Source organism: Gavia stellata, chromosome 21, assembly GCF_030936135.1.
Source record: "Gavia stellata isolate bGavSte3 chromosome 21, bGavSte3.hap2, whole genome shotgun sequence".
Taxonomy (NCBI): Eukaryota; Metazoa; Chordata; class Aves; order Gaviiformes; family Gaviidae; genus Gavia; species Gavia stellata.
Window position 1 is genome coordinate 5198620 of NC_082614.1, and position 26416 is coordinate 5225035.

At 36.9% G+C, this 26416-nt stretch overlaps 2 protein-coding genes across 2 annotated transcripts in view; one reads left to right on the forward strand and one right to left on the reverse strand.

The window, feature by feature from the left end:
- RSPH14 (radial spoke head 14 homolog) overlaps positions 1-26416 on the reverse strand; it is a 104517-nt gene that overhangs the window by 25707 nt on the left and 52394 nt on the right. The gene's annotated exons all lie outside the window — the stretch shown is intronic.
- The window catches only part of GNAZ (G protein subunit alpha z), a 49431-nt gene continuing 40274 nt past the window's right edge, over positions 17260-26416 (forward strand). Inside the window, exon 1 of the mRNA XM_059827517.1 lies at positions 17260-17982. Coding sequence (XP_059683500.1) covers positions 17260-17982 — 723 coding nt within the window. The remainder of the gene's footprint in view (positions 17983-26416) is intronic.

Consider the following 26416-nt stretch of genomic DNA (forward strand, 5'->3'; position numbering starts at 1 on the left):
AGAACTAAATGGAAAAGGCTGACCAAATAGAAGTTTATAGTACTTCACAAAAAAGGACCTATAAGATAGACAGGCAATTAACAATTACCCAGTATCACCTATAGGACTACCTTTGAAATACAGGGAAAAAACCCTCCTCAAGAAAATATCTGTATTTAGATGTTTAAAAAGTAATTTTAGTTGGTATTATCAGGGCAGTGGCCAATTCAAAAAGGCAAGAGTTCTTGTTCTTTTCCATTAATGAGAAAGCACGTGTCATTGTGCAGGAAAACCAACAGAGTTCCCATTCCATACCCAGTCTGTAAGTCTGAACTAAAGAGTTTTTATTAGGCTAGAGATGCCTCCCTGCATTATTCTGAATAGGATTACCCAAATGAGCTGACTGGAGACAAGTAGTAAGTTTGGTTGTCAGAATCAAGAAAGGCTAAATTTGATTAAAATCCTGAAAGAATGTACGAACTCCTGCTGATGGGACGACTTGTTTTTCCTCACTGAAAATAACTTGGGAGTGGAAGAATTGAGACACTTTCCTTCTTCTTGCTGTAAAATTATTATTGAATAACATTGTCTTTTGATCACAACTAATAAAAATGGCATTAAAAGTGTACCAACTTATATGGGCAGCAAAATGTTATAGAATAACACTAGGCAAATATCGTAATTAATTCCAGAAGTATTTTTTTAAATAAAATTTGAACTTGCTTTGTCTATGTTTGCACTTGGTTTCTACATGTCAGTGCAAATGATATATAGAATGAGCACAGTCCTCAGAAGTTAACCTGGTTTCATCTACTTTATGGTGAAACATGAAAGTATTAGCAGAGAGAATTTTGAATGTATTATTGTCTTGACAAAATACAGTGTTTAGGTATCTTCATACAGTATCTCATTCTTGGTGTTGCGTTTCTCCAAATACAGGTAGTCTGTGATTAATCAAAGCTTATCTATATGACTGTAACTTTGAATTTTGGATATTTCATGTTTTCATGATTTATCCATCAAGAATTTTTCATAGAACTCATCAAAAGCTTACATAAACTAGTCAATTTGAGAAAATAATAAAGTGCTTGTAAACATTTTTTTAAAGAAGGCCAGATGGAATGCTGTCAATCTATGCAGCACTGTTCTTATTCAGCTATGAGATAGGATGTGCAAATGGAATTTTTCTTAGACATGTTGTTTATTTTCTGTCTTTACCTACGTTGTGAAGAAGATTTATATTTGATGGAGTTACATTAAAAGCATATCAATCTCATTGTTTACTTGGTGCCTGCATCTGTTTTGTCAGAATCATCAATTATAGATTCTGTATTTTCTAAGATGTAATTTAAAAGGATATATTTTCTCAGTTATCTAGTTATAAAATCCATATGAAATACTATTTTTCACTATAAGTAATTTCTTCAGCTTGTATTAGGATTGGTCAGAAGTAAGTGGAGATCAACAGAATATAAACAGTAGAAGGTCAAGATTAAAAGATTTCAGAAAATAATGCAGGTGTGCAAAATTTATAGGATTTGGCTCTTCCTTTTAACTTTCACAAAAGCCTTTAGAAATTTCACCCTTATGGATGAGCTCCCTCCTGCAACCAACAGAAAAGACAGGAAGGGACAGTTAAAATTAATTTTGTACAGGGCACCCATTTACACTACTTCATGGCAGACATGAGAATCTTAAATACAACCAAAATTGTACCTCGTTCTTAAGAACTGGGAAAAAAAAGGTCTCAGAATAGTCAAGGAGACACAACCAGTATTATGATGACAATCTACTGTCTTGTTCTGCTATTTCTATGCCATTCTTGTGTCTCTAAAAGAGCGAAACTATTTAAAACTTTTACTGGATGTTTCCCTAATGCATGGAGTCTTCAGTGGGCAAAGAGATGACACAAACTGTTTGCTTTATTCCTCCTGAAGTATTTAGTGCAAAATATACTTTGGGAGGAGGAGACTGCTAGTAAGTGTGTATGTCAGTGGCACTGCATCTTAATGGGATTGCTGCCAGCTGGAAGAAATCGATATAAAATTCAAATTGCTTTAAGGTGGGTTGGGCTGAAAGCTAAGTCAGCTGTGAGTTCTTTAACTATTGTGTTCATTTGTGCTTTTGGTAGAGGTGGGAAGATACTTTATCAGGCATTTTCCTAGAGTTGAGAGGTAAGAAATTTTATGTTCCTTGTTTTCTGGAATGTCTGCAGCTTTTTGGGTTGATACTAGATAATGAGTTATTCTCTTAATACTAAGATGCATCCTGTGGGGAATTTTTCACCCTTGCAACAATGAATAAGTAAAAGCTGTTTAAAAGTCACAAATGGCATTAGGAGGCAGTACCCTTGCCATGTTTTCTAAGTTACAATACTGACTCCAGTACCTCAATTTAAAAGTCTTGTGGTATGTTGTAAGTGAACCAAAACATAACAAAATCTATGCTTTTAAATATGATTATCCTGGAAGGCTACAAGTAGTTTCCGGGCAAGAAATGGTATGATACTTAACCAGTGGTACCTGACAACAGATCACTGAAAATGCAGAACCCCCCATCTCACCCCTGCTAGCTGAGTAATCTGAGTGGTCTCAGAGGTGTTCTCATACTCTTTTAACAAAGTTTTCAAGATAAATTATTGTTCTGCTATGTGTTGTGATTATTGGTCCTCACTTGGTAAATCTTTGTGAGTTTAGGATGAATTTGGAAGCTGGAGTCCATGCATCTGCCATAGCTTTTGCACTGTTTTGACCTAATATGCCTTGCTGAGAAATTTGTGTATGACCTTTCCACTGAAGTATGGATACGTTCTGAGTAACCTCCAGCATATATTTTATTTCTTATCCCAGATCTGTGCCTGTTTCTCATAATTGTTTCTACAAGAGTATTAACAGCAGATTTTTAGTGAGCAAAAATAAATAAAATGATAAGTCGTCAGCTTTTTTCCTGCATATCTCATGTGCGTGAGATGCAGAATGCTAACTAGAATATTTAAGAATCCATGGCTTCTCATCAGTGGTAAAATTTCAGCTTTACATGCCATCTTAATAGTAGGATACAGTGTTACCATAAGTAATTTTTTTCTGGTAATACTAGAAATGAGAAATTAATAACTAAGGATCCATTGCTGAATAACGAATAAACTAAGGGCTCGATTAGCATCTTTCAGCTTTAAGCTAATTTTAGCGCCATAGCTATTCAAGAAGACGTGTCACTGAGAGTAAAAAGAACAAAAAAGCAACCATTTGAAATGCTGCTGTTAAACCTGTGCTGTGGTGTTATAGTCATACATTTGTCTGGTCTGTGAAACTCTCACTCAAGCTGTTAGGACTACCTGATGCAGAAAAACGTGCAAAATTTGTTTTTACTACTATTAACAGTAGCTGTAGATCCTGTACGTAGTATCATAAATCAACCTATCAGTTCTCAATATTTGATTCAAGAGCCTACTTCAAACAAAATGAATGAAACAATAAGGGTCACAGGTAGCTTAAAGAAGAGGAGACAATTCTGGTTGAGGTATGATACAAAAAGGGAAACTTTTCTGACCTCAACATAGGAGAACTTGTACAATAGGAGAGATGGATTATTTGCAGACAGAATTTAAGGTCTAAAGACCTAGTAAAAATGCCATTACAGGTTTTAGCAAAAATACAGAAATTGTGGTTGCGTGGCTAGGGAGTTTGCAGGATTACAGGGAATAAAAACTTGTAACGGAGAAAAATCTGAATGCTGAAAATGTCTATTTTCTGAAAAATGTGAATGCTGAAAATATACAACACAAATTTGAACAGGAGTAGTAATTACCCTCCTCTCCCTTTCTCTCCACACACACATACACATACATGAGTACTAGCAGTGTTCACAGAATCATAGAACAGTTTGGGTTGGAAGGGACCTTTAAAGGTCATGTAGTCCAACCCTCCTGCAGTGAGCAGGGACACCTTCAACTAGATCAGGGTGTTAATAGAACTCAAAAAGATTCATTAGTATCTATTACAAAATTTGTAGCTACAACTGCTAATACTAGTAGTAGTAGTACTGTTACCAACGCACAGCTGAAAAATGACAGAAGAGCAAGAAAAAATGTGGTTGGATTTTGGTTTATCTCTAGTAACAAAAATAAATCCATCTATCCCTTATATGTTTCAGGCTGGGGAAAAATAATTATTTACAAACTTGTGTGAGGCTGAAAAATAACAACTTTACACAGCTAAACCTCAATCACGGCACTCCTATGTTATTATAAATACCCAGATTAAAAACTCGTGCAAGCTTCCTCAAAAGATGGACTTACATTTACCAGCTCATTTTGTTACCTATGCAGTTTTAAAATAATGAATATTAACTGATATACCTGCTGTTTTATTTTTGTTATAGACAAAAATGTATTCTTAGAATGATATGAAAGCAATCCATGATACTGACAAAATCTGTATAGAGCTATGAATAGGTGAAGCTATCCTGACTAGGTTTTGTCATAGTGTGACTCAAAATCTATGTGGTCAAATTTGGCTCCTGTTCTTATAAGGTTGACTAGACTTATGAACAAACATACATAGTGAATACCAACAGAAGCCAGGCTTGGAAAATGTGCATATAGGGAATAAATTAATCTTAAAACACAATGATACTGATCATGCTTCAGTATCTAGTAATACAGTAATGATGAGATCATATAAAAATGGGGAGCTGAAAGTTAGGCTATGCAATTTCATATCTATTCTTACAGAAGTTTTCAGCTGTAGATATTCACATACAAGAAGAGTATGAATCATGCACTAAATACTAAATTTTCATCAGTCAGCTGCCAGCAATGTAGACAATTTAGGTATCCTGCTTGCAATGTTTTTAAATACATTATGTTTATTTTCATCCTGTTCAAAACTGGATACAGGCTCATTTCAAAACCCACTGAAGTCAACTAAAAGACTTCCCTTTATGGTAAGTGGATCACAACCATAGCACTTCACAGCGTTTGGGGTTTTTTATTCTTCTTTTTCCCTTAAACAATGACAGTGGTATTTATTCTGCTGAGGAAGAACTACAAATATTCTCACCCCAAAATGTCACTTACTATAGGCTGCTGTTTCACCACAACTCCTTAAGCAAAGTTTCTCTAGCTCATATTGCAATTTCATTTAGTGCCAAGTAGAAATATTTTTGATCTCAGCAGAAAAAACAAGGTTGAATAAGAGGAAAAACCTAACATTACTTAAGAAACTTAAACTCTCCAGAGCATCAGTGGTGAAAGACACACTAAGAATATTGCTAGAGGTGCTTGCACTGCTGCTCTAACTGCATTCTCTGGATAAATTAGGCCTTCAGTCTCTTCAGATAGTTAAATCTGTACCTTCTCTCACTTCATCCGCAACCGGCTTGCTTATTAAAAAACATTTTTGAAGTCTGGTGAAAGGAATTTAACCACTCCAGTGTTCTCTAATGTTCGATGAATGTTTAACATGACAAGATTCTCCTAATCCCACTAGTTAGGAGCCTGCACGAAGCAACTTGGATTCCTCTAGCTTGTGGTGGTGGGTGTGTAACTGCAGCTGGGTGTAAGGTGTGATCATCCCTCCAGAGAGAGGGAATTGGAAAGGAGAGACTGAAGAGAAATCCTAGTAGCTGGTAAACCTTGAAAAGGTTAGGTTCTTTACGGTAGCAACAATTTGTGGGTTTGGTGGGGTTTTTTTGTGGTGGTCTTGTCTTTTTTTTTTTTTAGAGGGGAGTGTTGGTGAAGGGAAAATGGTAGCTAAAGAAGTTGATGCATCAGGATACCAAGGCCTTTTTGCTTTATTCTGAGTGAAAAAGAACTTGCTTTATGTAGGTCTGCACAAAACTTCATCTAGATGGCAAAATGTCATAAAAAAAGTATTAGCTTAGCTTTTGAAACCGGAAGCTAATTAGCCATTGTACAACGCTGTACTTAAATGTTTCTGGTTGCAGAGTTATGATTTGTGAAGTAGAAGTGTATCTGGTTTTTGGGTTGGGCCCAAAGCAATTTCATATCAAAACTAGAACAACTTCCTTCATATTCAGCTTATTTAAAAAAAAAAAAAAAAAAAGTCTTTTGAATTAGAGAGTAACTATGATAATGGCTCAGTTGTCTGAGATGTACCTGCTGAAGCTCTTGCATGCAGCAGGATTGTAAGACTGGCAAAGCTTCTGAATTTCAAACGAGAAGCAGAATGAGTCCAGGCGTAGGTTGCAGCTGTAATCTGTGCTTGGTAGCATAAAAGTCCTCTCCCATGAGTCACACTTTAGAGAACACTGTGGATTCTGTTTAGCCTCTTGGGATTCCCCCCACCCCAGGGCTGCTGTCTAATACTTCTTCCATTCCCCATCTCCCCTTCTGTGAACAAAATCATGTTTTATTTGATTTGTTAAGATGGAACCTAGGAAATCCACAGTTCTGATGTAGATACCTTTTGACATAATTCGTAGGATTAATTTTATATGTGGCCCAAGGCTGGAAATTGCTCTCTACCCTACCTACCAAATTCATCCCTGATAATAGCCCTGCCTCTTAAGCTGATATTCACACTCTTTCTTCCTTTCTTTCTCTTGTTGTATTAGGAACAGCATTTCAATCCACTTTTATGTCTTGTTGTGAGGTTGGTAACTGCAGCAAGTTTGTCTGGTTTTCTTTGTCCTTCCCTAAATTAGACCATCATGAGAGTTATTGGCTTTATTCTTTCACAGTTCTGCTTTCCTCTCCTACTGTTTTCCATTTTGACCAGTTCTTTGATGCTGTTTCCTCTCATGCTTTCTTTGAGCTACTATCTCTGAACTCCCTTATGCTGTTCTCTCTTCACATGAATCTTCTATATTCCTTTTTTGACTTTATCTCATGTTGATAACTTGCTGCTCCCACATACTCATTCAACCTATGTCTGTTTTTCTGTTTTTCCATTCACCAAGGTTCTTTTGATTTGTTCTCTGTGAAACATTACTCATTCTCTGTTGCTTAGTTCCCATTTTTAACTATCACACTGCAGTCCACTCCTCCCATGCTCTTCAGTGTTGATCACTTCTACTGAAGCTGGTTCCCGTATTTTGCCTTTCTCTTCCCAAAACTTTTTGCTACGCCTCTTACTGCAAGGTCTGTCTTGCCAACTGCCAGCCCTGATTCAGCCTCAACAATGACTTTTCTCTAGCAAAGCCATTCTGGCAGAAATCTGATGACCCAGCTGACTTTTTCCACCATAGATTTATTCTCCCCTCCCTTTTTTTTTTTTTCCCCCTAGTGTAATTAAATTCCATATGTACAGACCCATCTTTACAAATTCTGAGTCAATCCTTTCCCACTGGCCTTTTTTCTTCTCTGTATAGATTTCTGCTGATTTCTGCTAATGTGATGTAGTAAGATGTGCCTATCCGCTCTTCTCAGCTTGTTTTTCCTTCTTCTATCACTATCCCTTCCTTCTTCTTTTCATGGCTACAGAAGTTTCTTGGTTCCTGTGTTTATATACTCTTTCAGTTTACCCTAGAAATTTTCCCCAACTTCTGTGACTTTACTCTGTCATTCTTTGCCTTAATTTTTGCCTCTCCTCTGGTTCTTTCCCTTAAAACACACAAGCAGAACTACGGTGATTTATTTCTGTATAAAATCTCAAAGATGCTTTCTTATCCATCATCATAGACAAAACTCATCTATTGTTTCCATGGTTCCCATTTACTGGAGCATCTTCTCCTTACCTCTTGCTTGGCCTCGAGCTTCAATCTTTGAGTCTTCACTGGTTGCTTTTCCTTATTGTGTTAAATGAACTTCTTGTCTTCAGGACACTATTATCTGTACCCAGGCTCTCAGGTTCTTACTACAGAGATTCTGATTTTTGACCTCTGATTAGCTCGTACCTGTCACTGGAATAGTCGAAAACAAGCATGGTTTTGCTCTCTTATGTGAACTTTTACACACAGGAAGAGAAACTTCCTTTTACAAGGCTCCATTGTTATCCTGTTTCAAATCCCTCTTTAACTTTCTTTTGCTATGATAACTACCAAAATTTCCTTATGCTTTCATAAAGTATTGTGTGCAATAAGGCTGAAAGAGTGGTAGGAAATTTGCCACTATATTCATGACCAAATCTAATGTTTACTAGCTTTTTTAATGTAATAAACTAATCTCCTTAAGCTCTGTAAGATGCCTGAAACAGTAACCTTGCAGTATGTGAGACTTAGCTCATGAGTCACCCGCGTAATAATTATGGTAACGCCGATGATGAAAGCTAAACAGCAACTCTAATGAAGACATAATCTACACTACTGTCATCACCTGAGGTGCTTACAAAACACTGAGTGGGTACTGCAATTTATTTGTTGCCTTATTACAAATTTTTAAATGAGTCTGATGTTTGTATGTCCCTAAAGCAGATGCTATGTGTGTTGTTTCTCCTCGCCTTTGTCTAGCAGCCAGGATCTTCTGCACACCCACTGTTAGACCCACTGTAATATTCTTGTAATATTTCATTCTTTATGGAAGTCTAAAGGTCACCTCTAAAATGACTAATGTGGCAGATTCTGGTCTTAGTTAAATCACTATGAAGCACGGGCAACTCCATGTGCAGTCACTGACACTACTCTGGGTTTTCAGCAACATAACTCAGAATATGACTTGTATTTTTGGCTCTATTCAAGAATCAGTCAGTATTATGTACTGGTTGTATTGATGCTTCTCGCTGTCTCACACTAGTTTGTGGATGGTTAAAGTTGCTAAAACAGGTCATTATTTAAATGTCTACCAAGTGGTGATAATATTTAGCTATTAATGCTTTATAGGATTTACGTTTCCCACTCCTGAATTAAGTGGGGTGTGCATAGTTAAAATAAAAATAACCAATAGGTTCTTGCATTCTACCATGGTCTGGATCTTAGCCGAGCTAGTGCAAACTTCAATGTCACTAACTAAAGATCAAAATCTAGTTTTATAAAAGCAGAGGGTGAATACCTGGTTTATAAGGAATACTTTGTTTCCAGTATAAGTTCTTATGTTTCTCTAAAACTTGAATCAAGTCTATATGCTAAATTTTGACAGGGTGATACACTTAGCTGGCGGACACTACTAACTAGCATAACTTCTGTTTTGATACTGCTAAAGTATGTTGGATGTTTCCCAAACAATAGACAAAGATGTGATGTTTAAACCTATGAATATAATATCTCACTGCAGAAAATCTGTTCTATTATATATCAGTTACATCTAGCTTACATACTGATAGGTCTATGACTACATGTAATAGCAGCGAGTAATTTTATTTGGGTTCTCCACTATTTCCTTGTAAAACTTCCTTCTGCCTTGTATCCTTAGGTGGCAATTCTAATAACTGAGCTCAGGTTTTACACAACAGATCTGAGCATTTCTATAAAATCACAGTGAGAATCAGCCGGTGAGAACCTAATAGAACTACCAGCTATCTTTCTGGGAAGTATGCTGGAAGTGATCGTCTGTTGGGCTGCTAACAGTCAATGCTGGTGACAAGGAGCTCATAGTACAGCACTGGTTCTGGTCAATGCCCTTTTCACCCCCTGCCCTGGTCTGAGGATTTCTGAATTTAAAAAACGTTATCATTGTCCTAATATCTTCTTTGGTAACCTTGGTTATCATGCACACATACCTGCCTACATGTATGTGATGTTTTGGTTTATAATTACTTGATTTGACTTAAGAACCCCCTCCTTACTCAGCAGCTTCCATTATTCTGTATTGGTTATTGTGTGTTATGGTCCTGGTCTGGGTATGTAATGTACTTTACCTAGTCTCTGCTGTCAATATGAATTTCTTCACTGACTTTGCTATTGCTCTCATTTTGTTATCTATTACACAGATATTAATTAATTTCTTCAGTCTACCTTGGGGAGTTAGTGTAGAGGTAAGGCCCTATTTCTTAAATAGAGATCAAGATGGATCAAGTGAAAAAGATGACTTTTTAAAAAAATACTTGAATATATACAACAGAGTTACCACTGAGGCCAACTATATTTGAAAACTTAGTGCATTTTCTGATCACAAACGGTATCTCAAGTTCGGCATCCAAGAAATGAAAATCCCAAGCAGAAATCATATTTGAAAAGATGGGTTTAAGGGAGTTAATTACATCACAAAGCACCACCATGACAAAGAGGGGTAGAATTCAGTATTGTCCAGCCAAACATTCAGCTAATTAAATCATGGCACTTCTTTCTTCACTCATCTGACTAACAGGATATGCATTTTAACTGCTGTAACAAATAAAGCACAGAAGACACCACCTTTCTTTGCTATGTTCTCTTGTTTGATTATTAGATCTGGTCCATACTTTGTTTTGGATGGGACTATAGTGCCTTAATATGTAATTAAAAGTTTTGCTATAACTCGTACATACAACTTCTGAGTACTTGAATATTCATCCTTAATGTCTTTCTAAAAATCTTGAAATTTCCCAAATGATTTTTTTCCCAAACAAAACAATCTTAATTCTATCACAAGAAGTCGTATTGATATCTGTGCAGCTCATCTGTCAAAATGAAGCTTAAGATTAAATGAAAATTGTGAACAATGCCAATAATAGGTTGTTACCCTATATATGAAAGATAGAGGGAATATCAGGGATGTCTGCAAATACTAAAGCTCTGTGTGTGCGGGCTAATTTATTAGACTACTGGTACCACTTGCATTTGAGGTAGAGTATGGCTTTGTGCCTACAATGCCAGCTGAAATTCCTGCTGCTAGCACCATACTCGGATCTTTCCGTAGGGAAATTTTTACAATTGAATTGTGGTGTTGTAGTGTCATTCTCCTTCCTCCCCAACCCCCCCAGTTACTTGAGAACATGCTGAGAAAAGGGATAAGTGTTTATCATTCAAACACACAGACCGGTTTGAGCAAGAGAGAAGTGATGGGTAGGGGCAAAGAGCAAGCCTAGATATTAAACCAACAATAATGACTGGTTTTATTGGCTATGAAAGTATGGACAGAAGAATGTACTAGTACTAAACAGCCTGCTCAGTTAAATGGTTTCAACAGATTTATATAATAAACCAGTGCAAAATTGTGCTCAAGTATCCTTCCCACTCCAAAAATGAACTTTTGGCATTATTTCTTTGATAATTGAAATAGATCATTGTTAGCTCAGGATTTGGGGCATGTTAATTTTCACTTGTGGGAAAACCTAGCCATTTTAGTCATGAAAAGATAGCCCATACATATCATCAGATTTAACAAATATACTTTCTTAACATTTTGAGCAGCTTCAATTGTCAGTAGAAGGCAGATGTATTAGTTTAGATGCACATATGCAGTATAATCTGGTCATTCAAAGAATAAGATGGTGGTTTTTTTTTTTAAACAAAGATTAGAGAGAAATGTGCACACTGAAAGGAAGCAACAGGGCTTTCCATTAGAATAACTGAAAAGACTTTTATCTAATTAGAAACTTACAGCCATGAAACACTTGCATTTTTAATATGAAATCTGATCTAAAAAACCAGAACAAATTCTAGACTGCCTTATTTTCTGAGTGTGTTCCAAGAAAAAGTTAAAGTGGTGAGAGGAAGGTCATCTTTATGGAGCCAGGACAGTAAAATGTAGTAACATCATAGTTTGTAAAGTTATTCTTTTTCTGAACTTTAAAAAGTAGCAACTGTGAATGTGGAAGATGCTTTTCAGTATATGTGGGAAAACTTACTTAAATAAATCAAACTTTCTTACTGTAGCAAACTATTTGGAAACAGTATCTACTGCTCTGCTTTACAAAGCAATAATATAATCACCTCATTGTATTCCTACTTGAAATAGTGATATCCAAACATCATTGCAACTTATGCAATAGAAATGACTAGAAGCTAAAAAAATGGAAATTCAATAGTGTAAAATGAATTTACATGGTGTTCACATACTCCTGGTCTTCCCTACAATTAGGAGGTGCTACTCTATCCTTTTCTGTGTTAACTATTCTGCATGCTCTTCATTAATATGTTTGATATGTAAAACACTGTGGGATATGGATGATGCATCTGAATGTGTTCTGGAAATATGCAATAGGAAATACTCTACAGAATATATAAGCTGTCTGAAAAGAATAATTTTTTCTTGAAAGTGTCCTTCTACCAAACTGTTTGTCATAAGTGATTGTTGAAGCCAATAACAAAGTTTAAAAAAGATCTGCTTATCTTATATGGGCATAAAATCTCCAGATTTATAAGTACTGATGCATTTTGCAAGGAATATGTATCCTCTTGCTGCTTGTCTCTAGCAAGTCCGTTTTTTCAGGCTGAAACTTGAATAAAGAGAGGAGAGGGAGTCCCATATGTGCTTCTTGCAAAACTTTTAATCTTCAATCACAGAGGTGTGTAGAAAATCTCACAAAGAATTTGACCAGTGGTCTTATCAATGACGTGAAAATGAAGCCTCTGACAATGAGGACTTAAAGGAAAACCAGTTTTAAATGTTCTGAACACGTCAGAATAAGCATGATTAATGGAGCGAACGCTAATTTTTATATAATTTAAATTAAGAATTTGGACTGATACCTAATACAGTAATTTCATTCTCTCTGTGTGGCTGGAAAGTTACCCATTAAGAAACAGCTTCGTCAACTGTTATTTTTCATCTTCTATGACCATTGGAAAAAGCCAATTGAAGAAAATATAAGTATAAATCTTCATTTTGGAGGGTTTTCCTCTCCATATCTTTGATGCATTGGAGTAAGTAAAGTTGTGCTAATTACCATTCCATTAATGTGTATGCTATTATTATAATTTTCTGCTGATTAATCTGTTCTTCATGTGCTAATGCCCTTCTGCAAAGAGAAGTAAGATAAATATAGCTGATATTAAGACTCTTCTGTGGAATTTTAGACTAGGTAATAGCAATACACAGTGCATTTGGGGTAAAGGATTCAGACATCTTTAAATTTAAGGTACCCAAAATGCTTAAATTACAAACCTGCTCATACACTATGGTCCATACAGGCAAAGACAACAGATGAGCACTCCAAACTGTCATATAGGGGTGACTTCACGTACTGACTAGATAACTAGTTTGGAACAACTGAGAGTAAGGTTGTCATGGTTACTTTCTGTAGAAGTCCTGTTCTAGTGAGTTAATTTCATGCATGTGGATTTGGGATGGATTTACAGGCAGGTGTTAGAGCATGGAGATTAAAAGAACAGTGAGAAGGCAGGTTTAAATAGGAGCAAGAAAGAAGAGGGAAAGTTGAAATACTGTACAGGAGATCTTCAGAACTGAGTAAAAGCTGCTATTCTGAAAATGTGAATGTTAATAGTGTTCTGGGAATCTAAGGGAAGTTGGGAATGAGTGGTATATTGAAGCACATCTTAATTGGTATACTTCATATCCTGGTTTTTTGAGTGTTCACTTTTTTGTGGTCAGAGTTCCAGTTGTGGAATTTTGCAATTGTTAGCAACAATCATCTATTCTTCTTCTCCAACTAAAATATAATGCTCTTCTTAATACACCAGTACCAATCCTGACCTATACTGACTCATCCTGGTAGTTGTGAATTTTATCCAGGTCTACATTGGTTCAACTATGTATCTCCCTTAAGCAGGGTTAGAGTTAGGAAGGGATTTAAAGATAGATATAGAATCAGTAAAAGTATTTAAGAGTGAGTGATTGCAAGCTCAACTGTCCCAGGCTAACATCCCAGGAAACTTAAGGAACAAATACGTACAACCGTCATCCATTGACTTTGTCCAGTCTCTATACCTTTTTCTCTGATGTTAAGGGATTAACAGTGATTGCCATAACTGTTTGTTCTTCCATATACACACGTTTCACATTCACAGATACCTTCACATTTGTGTATTGGAAACTGCTGAAAAGGGATCCAGTGTGTTGCAAGAACCTGCCTAATGCCAAGATGCTGTTATAGAACTGTAGGCCCCAGAGATGCATACCAGTGGGGACTCAGATCTGAGAGCAGAGACATAGACTCTACCTTTCGACTTGTCAGCCCATCATAAATTAGAAGAGATCTGTAAGTGACTTTAAACAAGTTCAGGGAGAAAGCTATACAAAATACAGAAACTAAGATTAGGATAGCCCACTGTGACAAAAATTTAATACACAAATAACAGAAGAATAGTAATACCTCTTGCTAAACAGAAGAGTCTAAGATCATTACACTTGTTTCTACCACCTGAGGAATGAAATACCAGGTATATAATTTTCCCCCCTTCCACCCTCCCAAATAAATGTTCTAAGAATAATGTTTCTCCATGTAAATGTGACATGCTAAGAAACTGGAAAAGCTGAGCTTTATTCTTTATTTTAACCATATAACCCTCCTTCAGTACTGCAGCTGATGTAATTGTCCTTAACTATATCTGGAAGCCCCCACCTTGAAGGTTTTATGCTGTGCTATATATCAATTAACATTATTTAAAGGTTAGCTAAAACTATTATTTGATGAAATTAATTTCTACTATGGTGACAGCTACTGGGAGGGTAAAGCAAGATCTCACTAAAATCCCTGGCTGATAATGACTTTTGGCAAGACAAAACAAGAGTAGAAATTCTCAACAATAAAACAGTATCTTACAAAACATGTACTATTAAATCATATTAAATCATTTGGGTTGGAAGGGACTTTAAAGGTCATCTAGTTCCAACCCCCCTGCCATGAGCAGGGACATTTTCCACTAGACCAGGTTGCTGAAAGCCCCATCCAACCTGGCCTTGAACACTTCCAGGGATGAGGCATCCACAACTTCTCTGGGCAACCTGTTCCAGTGCCTCACCACCCTCATGGTGAATATTTTCTTCCTTATATCTAATCTAAATCTACCGTCTTTCAGTTTAAAGTCATTACCCCTTGTCTTATCACTACACGCCCTTGTAAAAAGTCCCTCTCCAGCTTTCTTGTAGGAGCCCTTCAGGTACTGCAAGGCTGCTACACGGTCTCCCCGCAGCCTTCTTTTCTCCAGGCTAAACAACCCCTACTCTCTCAGCCTGTCCTCATAGGAGAGGTGCTGTGTATAAATATACATGTTACACATTAAAATAGAAGTTATGTAAATGTAAGTTCATATTTTTCCATTAAAGCAGTATGGCTAAGTAGGAATAAGACCCACCCCATTCTGCAGTATATTTATGTAAGTGAATCTTATCCTATGATGTAGGTGATGTAGGAAAAGAAAAAAGACATATTGGTAAATCTAGTGCTCCGTTTCTAGTACTTAATTACAGATTACTATTTTGGAGTGCTGAAATATGGTTTGTCTACTAAAATTTCTGCTGTGATGCTTAAGAGAGAGAGAAAGCAAAGTACATGAGGTTGCAAATAGTTGTAGTTCGATTTCTTTTCTCATAAAAGCTAGAGGTTCAACATCTGGCTTGGATCCATCTGTCCCTCTCCTAGTAGTGTGGAATCATCCTCTTCAATATGTATTTTAATGCTTTGTCACATCTACATTGAAATGCTAGTAAGTTCATGCAGGAAAAACTGCCAAAGACTTCTAGAGCAACTTTGAAAATGGAATTTGGGAGACGCAGTCTTATTAAAATATAGTAGAAGTTGTGTTTCTTTAGTAGGCTCTGAAATTTTTCTTAAGCCTACCTCTGAGGGTATCTCAGTGGCATGTATTTTAGATTGTAAAAATACTCTCTTAAGACCCTCTAGACACAAGTAAACAGACAGCAATATCGGTGCCAAAGTGGGCTGAGGCCAGCATAAGATGAGGAAGCTATGACATCTGTGATTCTGCTGCCCACTGTGCTCACAGCTTAGTGGGAGCAGCAAGCTCTTCCTAGAACAGAGGCAAGTTATCACCAATCAGCTATTAGCAATGTGTTTTCCCTCTGTGAGAGGTAACTGCTTCCTGCTGTTGCCTTCTGCAAAGTTCCAACTAGTAGGCTTAACCCCTAATTTGAGAAAGAAGTCACTGAAAAGCTGTCAGCCCTTGCTTGGGATGGCATTTCTTGTGCTTTTTGTATGAAACATTTGCCTCGTAGTCACTGTTCACTTTTACTGCATCTCAGAATTTGCTGTATTAAAAATGGAAGAGAGGAGGCTTAACACTTAGCTTGACCATGGAAAGAAGCTTACAAAGTTTGTTGTAGTAGTGCATCACTTTATTGGTTAAGCAGGATGCAGGTGGTATGTTTCAACAGTACTGTTTTCCAAGGGGAAAGAAGATATGTTACTGTATTCCGCAAAGATCAGTAACAAACCTTTTTACAAAATCATGAAGCAAAGTTAATCGCCTGCTTTTGCTTTCTGATTTAGTTATTTAAATGTTCAGGGCAAACAGAAAAGATGAAAGAAAAACTCAGGAGGACATCTGTCTGAGTACAAGATACTGATATAAATAGAGAGACTGGGAAAAGTAGTTGTGAGTCTGTTTCGCTTTCTACTTCAGGAAAACCAGTCAGAACAGGACTGTGCAGGAAAAGCACTGCCATAAGCTCTTGCTGAGGGAGAAATTGGGGCACAGCTCAGCACTGCTTGTTTTCATGTAGGTTTAGATAATAAACCACAGAAGGCTGAAAGGGAGATTTGATTTACTATTGTTCAGAAACCACATTTTCTTAGGTCTGCAAGCTTCAGCTGTCCCTACATTTTTGCTAGGGTTTTAGATTTTTGCTTTTCTTTACCTATTTTTCCATCTGTGTTTTCTGTTTGCGATAATAAAAGGTTTAGAAGTCTAGAAGAGCAGAAAGTGAGTGGTTTGCAGCAAGGAAGCAGAGTCTCTCATTTCATTCATTTCTTTTCTCATTGTTTGGCAGGTGGAAAGCACAGATTTACAGAGCTGAACTGGATCAGCTGAAGTGGGGGAAGAGAAACAAAACAAGTACAGCACCATTGAAAAGAGCTTCAGCTTTATCTAGCAGCATCACCACAGCAACCAGGAAATACAGTTAAAAGACAAGGGCTAGAGCAGAGAAGGTGAAAGTGCGGGTCCTTACCTTTGGACAGAAGGCAGCAAAATAATTATGCAGAACAGAAAAGAGTATTTGATGGATCTAGCCAAACTGTGGCAAAGGGAAGTGTCCCTTCATTAACAGGAATGTGCCACTGTTTATGCACTGGAAGGGGGAGTGCCATGAGATCTACTGAAGAGACTATTTCTGTGGTTGCATATCTACACATGTTTGCACCCCTGCTGGGACTGAATTAGGTGATACAGGCATCTTGGACCATCAGGTATTGCATAGTGACTTTTTTTTTCGTTCAAGGTGTACCTGGCACAAGAACTGAAAGACACCACAGATCTTTTTCAGAGACACAAACAGAGTGAGATAATCTCCAACCTTTCCCTTCTGTAACTGCCTGCTATACCATGGGATGTCGGCAAAGCTCTGAGGAGAAAGAGGCAGCGCGGCGGTCCCGTAGGATTGACCGCCACCTGCGCTCTGAAAGTCAGAGGCAGCGAAGAGAGATTAAGCTCCTTCTCCTGGGTACCAGCAATTCTGGGAAGAGTACTATTGTAAAGCAGATGAAAATAATTCATAGTGGTGGCTTTAACTTGGAGGCTTGCAAGGAATACAAACCTCTGATTATCTATAATGCAATTGACTCCCTCACACGTATCATTCGGGCTCTGGCCACCCTTAAGATAGAATTTCACAATCCTGACAGAGCATATGATGCTGTGCAGCTTTTTGCCCTGACAGGCCCAGCTGAGAGCAAAGGTGAGATTACCCCTGAGCTTCTGGGAGTCATGAAACGGCTCTGGGCAGACCCTGGTGTGCAGGAGTGTTTTTGCCGCTCCAATGAGTACCACCTAGAGGATAATGCTGCATACTACTTAAACGACCTAGAAAGGATTGCAGCACTGGACTACATCCCTACAGTGGAAGATATTCTGCGTTCTCGGGACATGACCACAGGGATTGTAGAAAATAAATTCACCTTCAAAGAGCTGACTTTCAAAATGGTGGACGTGGGTGGACAGAGATCTGAACGCAAAAAATGGATCCACTGTTTCGAGGGGGTTACAGCAATAATTTTCTGTGTGGAGCTGAGTGGATATGACTTGAAGCTGTATGAAGATAACCAAACAGTAAGTGCACCTTCTGCCCCTTATTCTCTTTGCTTCTCTTCCTTTCCCTCTCCCCAGTGTTTGGCCTTTTTTTCCTCCCCCACCTCCCTACCCTACCAAGGCAGTAATCCCTGAGTTCCCAGCCCTGAATGTGATTTCCTTCTTCTCACCCCCAGTCTGCAGTAAAAAGCCAGAAGCTATGATTCCTCTATTTGGATAACTGGACAGATTTATTTATTTATTTAATGCTACTTTTTGGAAAATAGAGGTGCTCTTCACATAACAGCAGATTTCTCTTTTTTTGTGCTTTTTTGCTAAATGTTTACCTGGTTCAGTGTTACCCCAAACATCACTTAAAAAAGTAGACAGTAGCAACATCTTGGTGTATGGGGATGGTTAATTTGGACACCACATTTTGCAAGTCCTGGAAAATTTTGAAGCTAAAATAGTAATAAGTAACAGTTTTCTCCCCATTTTTTTCCAGGATTTTAAATTGGAATTTGGGATTAAATTAACTTTAAAAAATAATAAATCAGATATGTTTTTTTAATTAGCATGGAACTTTTAAATTTAAAATTTTCATTGACTGTTGTTCTTATATGGCTGATTTGCCTCGTTCAATGAATTCCTGTTTAATTCCCTTTAATGCTATTAGCTTCTGGTTTTCACAGCATGCAAATACAGTAACTATGGAAAAATATATGAACACTTAGGCATGTGCAACTATGTGTTTGCTATCATGTTCAGCTTGCCTGAAGTAACCTTTATAGAGTTTTATTTGAACTTAGTTTTTGACAGCCTTGTAAAATGTGATGCTTAAGCGATGGGAGTTTGTGGGTAGGAACACATAATGATTCTATCATCTAGTGGTTCCTAAACACGCTGTATTTATGTCTGAAAACACCTGCCTTTCATGAAGAATTAAAATCTATACTGTAAAATCAGTAAGTTAACCTTAAAATGCTTCTACTTCTCTTGTACTCCCCTACACATCTTCAGTTGGTTTACATTTTAGAAAGCTTGTTCACCAATATCGGTTCCTGGAGTACTCTAGAACACCAGAATCCTTGTTCTTTTACAGCAGGTGCATTACATAAGTGTTTTTGGGGAGGAAATTGTTTCAACAAATCTTTGCATGGTGTTTCAAATCTAACTGGATCTCAGTAAGTTTGCAGAAGGGGATCTTTCAGCCAGGTCTAATGATCTGGTTTTGGCAGTCCTCTATGGAAGAGGATTGCTAATCAGCCTTAACTGTGGTTTCTTATCAGACCCCCCACCCCCCCTTTATGTGTAGAATGCATATCTGTACTAAAGTTTCTCTACAGAGTATCTTTAGTCAAATGTAGTATACTGCACACATGTGTAAGAGCTGTATCATCTGTGTGACATCCTCTAGTGCTTGTATGGTGTGACACCACGTTATATGCAGGCATTTATTTCCTTTTCCCTTTTTGCCCTAAAATTTCAAAGAACCCTTGAAACTCCCACAACTGACTACCAACTCATATAAACCTCTCTAAAATGATAAAGTGGGAAAACAGGTTGGGAGAAAGGGGAATTTCCTCCACAAACAGACTCAGTGGAAGGGAGTACTGAAGCTTTACGTAAGATGTCTGTCACAGTGCAGATCTCTCTGTTGTGAATTTTCTCTGCCCTGAAAAGCTCCAGTCCCCTGTCTTGGAGAAGGGGCCAACTGTGACCTTCTTCACTGTTGTTTATTTTGTACTGGACATGTGTAATGTCAACACAGTTGCATACCTGATTTTTTCATTAAAAATTTTTTATTGAGAGCTCCTGTGCTCTTTAAAGATGCCAAATACATGGTCATAGTTTTGATAATGACTGGAATAACTGCAATGACTTTAATGGCTAAATGTGAAAGCCTCCCAAAAATTATGCATGTTTTATATAACACATGCCATTCACCAGATCCCTGAGGCAAGGTGAACTATATTAGTACCTGAAACAACTTCAATGCCTTCTATCTATTCTGCTGTTTATTCCATAGGTGATACTTCTGACATATTTTCTAGAGTTTGTATTGGAAGTTTACAGTCATCACTGAGGTGGAGTTGGAGGAAGATGCTAATATTTCCTTCCAAGCTGTATGAAAAATGCACGAACCAAAAAGAAACAAATATCAGACAAAACCTGTAAAGCAATACTTGCCAGAAATCTCACCCTCGGCTTTTTGTTTGCTTGTTTGTTTTTACTGCCATACCTCTCAGTAAAGTTGTCCGCTCAAGTTCTGGGTTCTGCAACCAACTCCTTCCCTCCAAACCAGTATAAGACAAGATCATCGCAGAAGAAAATAAGTGAAACTATTCCCTTCACATCAGGTGCATGTAGGAAAGGGGTTCTTTAAGTAACACTTTATACAAACTCTTGTCATTATTGGTATAGTGATGTGAAATTATTTCAACTAATTTGTACTTTTAATTCCCTTGTCAGTATTTTTGGTTGCTAATACAGTTTCTTTACAAAGATTTTTCTTATTAGAAGGGAGCTAAGTGATAAGTTTGAGAAGCAATTATACTTAGGTTTGAACCAAGACTACAAAATAGTTTCCAAAAATATTCCCTTTGTTTTACAAGCTTGTCTTATATGGTTGAATCCCTTTTGCATGCACTTTCTATGATTCTTCAAGGGAAAAATACTTATGGTCAAGAACATTCACCTAAGCCGAATTTTGATAAAACTTTTCAGAAATACTGCAAATGAAATACGCATTATGAGTACTAAATCTTTTACAAAGATTTTTCTTATTAGAAAGCGGCTAAGTGACAAGTTTAAGAAGCAATTATACTAGGTCATTAGAAATATCAGACCTCATTTTTAGTAGCTTTGTCGGGCTTTTGCCTCCATCATTGTCTCCATGTGTCTGAGGCTATTCTATGAGTATGGAATTCTCTCTTTACATGATTTTTGCAAAGATACAATATTTCCAATAATCCTTGTCGGCACTGTTTGAATTGGCCCTTTTTTGTTGGTATAGCTTATCACATATAAAATACTTCCCTATTCTTATCTTCTGTAGTGATTTTACAGCTTATCCACTGTGCTTCCATTTTCTTTTCTGTACTACACTAACTGATTCACCATTCACTGTCCTACACATGGACTTATGCTTCATTGCCTGGAGATTCTTGTCTTGGCATTAATGCCTTCCTGTTGTAACGGATTTCTGTATCTGATTTTTGTTTAGAAACCTCCTCTTGACATGACAGAAGCATTGCCCCTAATTCTTTCTCTTCATTTTCAGAGACGTTATGAAAAGCGTATCTTATTTATATCTAGACCCTGACTAGGAGTTAGTTGGTTTCTTGCAATTCTTTAGACTTTTCCTCCCTTGCTCTTCAGATTTAAAAATCAAAAAGAACTAGCCCGAAGTGAAAAAAACCAATATACTCTGAAAAATCCTTATGGATGTTGATTTTGATTCCAGTATCTAGAATCAAACAAAGTAAGCGTCTGGGTTACTTCAGAGTGACACTGAAGCCCACTTTTACATAGTGTTTTAACAGCCTGGAGGGCTAATCTCCTGTGATCTCTTTCTATCCTTCTACAATCTGATGTTTCTTGGTGCTACTGCTTATAGAGGTTACTCAACATTGAAATTCAGGCTTTTATCATCCCTTAGCTTCCATGTGTATGCAACCACTGTCCAAGTATTTGCCCATCTATAAAATTAAATTCTGCAGACATATTTTTATAATCTGTGGAGAAATTAGAACACAGATGAAATATGTGAGAAGTCTTCCTAAAACTCCTACTTATGTGGCAAAAAGGCAGAGGGACACTAATAGCATTTCCGAAGGAACCTGACTGTGTAATCATAAAGAACAGGTTACCTTTGGCCCATCTTTCTTTGGCTCTTACGCTTTATCCAAACATAATTTTACTGTGTAGAGATGGCGTGTTCCAGGTGTGCTGAATACAGAATACAGTGTTAAACAGATCTGATGGCTAAACTGTGAGAAGTGATTGGTAGATCACTTGAACTGCAACACTGAGACTACCACTCATGAAAAAAGCCCTACAAACAATAGTGTTGCTGAGGCTAAAATGCTTCCTGGTGTAGTATCTATGGTGAAGAGAACTATTAAATATAACTAGTCCACCGCCAAACACAACTTACTGCTTGACAGAGAATGTAAGAATCTGGCTGATTTACAAACAGTGAAAATTGAGCAAAAGAATATGATAACTTCTGTGCTTCGTAGTGACAGAAGTGGATAAATGCTATGCATGAGCTCTGTCTTTATTGTAGATGCATTAAAATAATGATTGACAAATATGGTAAAAATTGAGGGGAAAAATGATCTAGTTCTGCATACTGGTAGGTCCTGAATATAGCTAACTTGTGAAGTCTGTTCAGGGCGAGAGTATTGTAGTGACACCAATGGGCAGAAAGGAGAACAAAAATAATGCCCAAACTATCAGTTGCCTGGACAATTTTTCCCTTGTCTGTAATTTTAAGAGGCAAAATATGTTAAACTTTACACTGCCTGGAAACAAATGAGAGAAGAGGAAGATAGAATTTTTCTGGGGCTTTTGTCTTTCCGCTATGGTTTATTCTGGGTAACATCACTTGCAGAGAAAAATCACCTGAGTTAACAGTTTGTAGATCTGGTCAAACCAATATTTTGACTTGTCTAGTCAACATATGTGATATTTAGCTGCTTACTAAAGAGCAAGATAGTGAAAACTATAATTATGCAGGTTTTTTTTTCTCCACCTTGTCTGCTTTCCTCTGTCATTCTCTATAACAATATTTTTCCTGCTTATCTAGGATTATCTGCAAATGTGATTTGTGTCTGTTTTAATTTCCAGTCTTACACGTTTTTTCCCATCTAACATGTAATAAGCTTTATCTTTCTATGCACGTAGTTAGTATGACTCAACTAGGTAACAGCTGCCTCTTGTTTTGACACAGTTGCAAAATTGGTTTGTACAATACCTTTGGAATGCTCTTGAGTTATTATAAGATTATTATTCCTGACCAGCACTCTGAGAAGGTTGTGTTAGTTTTTTATATCCCCAGGTTGATTTCTTCTCTATTATATCAAATAAATTACTTGTCTTAGTTTTCATGGTCCTTAGCAGCTGATTGACCCATTCTATCTTTTATTACATATTAAGATGTCATCTTTGGCCTTTGATAATACAACATTATCAAATGATCATTTTTTTTTGCCTTCTTACGTGTTGCATCCTGCACTTAGGAGGAGTTTCCTGTTAATATCTAAGTGTGTCATCTTTATTTAAATTTCTCCTTAAATTAATGTGTGCTAGAGAATGTTAAATAATATGTACTCTCTCATGCCTCTCACCCTGAAAAGGAGTCTTGCAGTTTCTTTGCAACTCTCCTCATCTGTCCATCTGTATGCACTCAGTTTTGTGTTTCATACCTGCTATACCTTCTGATGGATAGTTTTCAATTTCGTTCTATGGTGTATAGCTGCAACAGGGTTCTAGACCATTAGAAAGATTCTTCAAAGATACAGTAATAAAGTAAATAACGAAATGAGTTAAACACGAATGTACGATTGAGAATTCCTGAGATCAATAGTTGCAGCAGATTCACATAGTGCAGAAGATAACAAGTAAAGGTTGTACACATATGCTTTTTCTAAAAATGACACTAATCCATTTTATAAATATGAACGTTAAACTACTTTCAGGTAACTTAAGTTCAGATAATTTTTATTCTTTTTCATACATTGCAAGTGAATGGAAAAATGAAGTTTTAGGCTTTTTTGAGGCTATTTTTTTAGTATATGCTAATTGTATGAATTTTGAACAGAAATCCTGTTTCTGCCAGGAAATTTATCACGTAAGCAAGTTTTTAACTCCTTTTTTTCCTCCTTCTCCAGCGTGCGCCCCCCCCCGAAATACTTAAGGAGCTTATTTGCCTTTCCTGATACTTCAGCTTTTTGACAGTGCAATGTATTAAAACTCTTTTCTGGCATGCAGCTACTTTCCTGCAATACTACTAATAACAGTCAGAACAGAGGGGAAATTGTGATACATGTTATACATAGCCCTTTTAGCACCTGTTATTATAATTGGTAAAAACCATATCAGCAGACATCTTTCTGACAAACTAAGTCTTTTGGGAATCTGACAAAAAGATTGACCTGAACCGCTCAGGTGCTCTCATTTTTTTATGAAGCCTTTCCATTTCAAGAAATTTCACAGCAAGCTTTGTGTGGGACCAAAGCCTAGATGACTTCAGCATTCATGTGTGTAATCTTTCAGCACTACAGATGGAATTCCAGTCTTGCCTTTTTTCACTTAAAGTAATATATATGTTCCCTTACCAAAGTTTAATTTTATGTAGGGATATATTAAGATTCCAGCCTGAAGATTTGTATCCAAGCGTGTATCTTCTAAAAGACGTAAATATCAGTAAAATAACGAATATATGTAAAAGAGAACAATCAATCAACTCCCAGTTTGCGATTCTTTTTACTGTATATTATTTCAAGTCTGAAGGTTTATTTGCAGTTACATTGTTCACTGTAATTCTGTGCTTCTGGTATGGATATCCACACTTAGAACACATGGGACAGTAATTTTCTGTATTTTGGGCTTGTTGCCATACCCTGAGCTTTATATTCCATGTAACTTCAGATACTAACAGTAACTTTATACATAAACTATTCTGGCTATATGTTTACTAAATTACTTCCTTTAATTGCAAAAAAAAAATTCACAAATATGATAATGCATTACACTGTGGAATATAAAAAATATACTCATTTCAATGACTTGGTTTGATTGGATGAAGATGCCAGTATCGGATTGTAAAAGCCCGAGAAGTTTTGCTGTGAGGCTTATCTATTTAATGTCGATAGACTAATTCCTATGACAAAGCTGTATTTAAACCTGAAGATAAGTAAGTATTTTTACCACTGTAAAGCAGTGGGCTTAATTCAAGGAAATTCAGAGAGACAACAACAGGAAGTCTTTTACCTATTTTGGAAAAATATGGCATTAAAGTAATGCTGTATTACTGCAGCATTCCTGCAATGGACCTACTGAGTAGTATTCATCTACTTTGGTATCTAATGTTGGTTGTCAGACTTGTGTCTGAATTAGATGACTAAATTTCCCTATGTATTTAGGGGGGGTTGAGCCATCCCCTGCAGTTACCTATGACAAATGCCTGAAAGATGATGTAACAATCTTTTTTTTTGGTCTCTGTGACTGGCTGTATTCAAAACTCCTAGACTAGGTAAGCTGTTTTATCATGGTTTTTAAATTAATTCAGAGCATGACAGTACAGTGGTAAATAAAATACTAAGATAGCAGGAGTGGCAGAATACTCCTAAATATCCTATAAACTTCAGGCTCAGAGTAGTGTTTAGGTGCAGAGAGATGGATACTGACGGATAAAGAAAGAGAACTTAAGTAAAAATCTCAGTTATTCAGTACTACTACCATTCCCCAAACTATAAAAGAAGGACACCCCCCACCCACCCTAATTCCAGTAATGCTTATCAATCTAGTGTGTAGGTAAAACTTGCTTTCTAATTACAGGGTTAAACTAGCCCCTAGAGTGGTATATATGGACACAAGACACCTGTCAAGCACTTGAAGAATTGTAATGAGTCAGTAGTAAAGTCACTGACATTGTCTAGTTAACTTAGTATGTGCAGAAAGCACCTCCTGTCCATATTGGTTTCACAGGTAGAGAAGTTGATTGTATAAACTGGATAGCATCTATTTGATGAAGAATCAATTTGTGAAGGAAAGGAACTGAATTTCTCAGCCTCTCTCAACTGGGTTGGAAAGTCACGATCCTCTTCCCAAATACATTGTCACAGAAAAGATACAAGTGAAATTAGAGCACTGCTTGTAACAAGCCAAATACAGGTGTTAGAAGGGGAATACACCAGAGCAATACAAGGTTCTCCTACAGCAAATTGCCATCTTCATGTGAAACTCTCGAGATGACTTTATTGAAAATCACTTACTTAAAAGCAAATTCTTCATTTGTCCTTGTAGAACCTCTTGAACAGTAAGGAATGCCACAAATTTTTAGGGCTGTGAGGCATACACGACAAACATGGCCTAACCTTTTAGAAAATATGCTTCCTGGCCATTTAGAGGTTTAAACTTCAGAGGAACAACTACCCATCGTACATTCAATACAAAGTTGAAAATAACTTTTTAAGAACACTGGACCTTAATGAGATCATTACTGAACAATGTGATTAATTTACTGGGTGCATTAGCTTTTCCAGTTATTAACATCGTACAAACATGCAAAAGATATTTTCTGTGCGTAGATAAAACAATGACCAAAACATGCATTAAAAGGGCATTTTATTATCAAAATTACCTTTTAAAAAATACTATTAGGTAATTTCCAAGAAATGGTTTGTAGTCAGTGTTAGGTATAAATATTTTAGCAAGTAAAAATATGTGTATTTTCTGAGATTTCCTG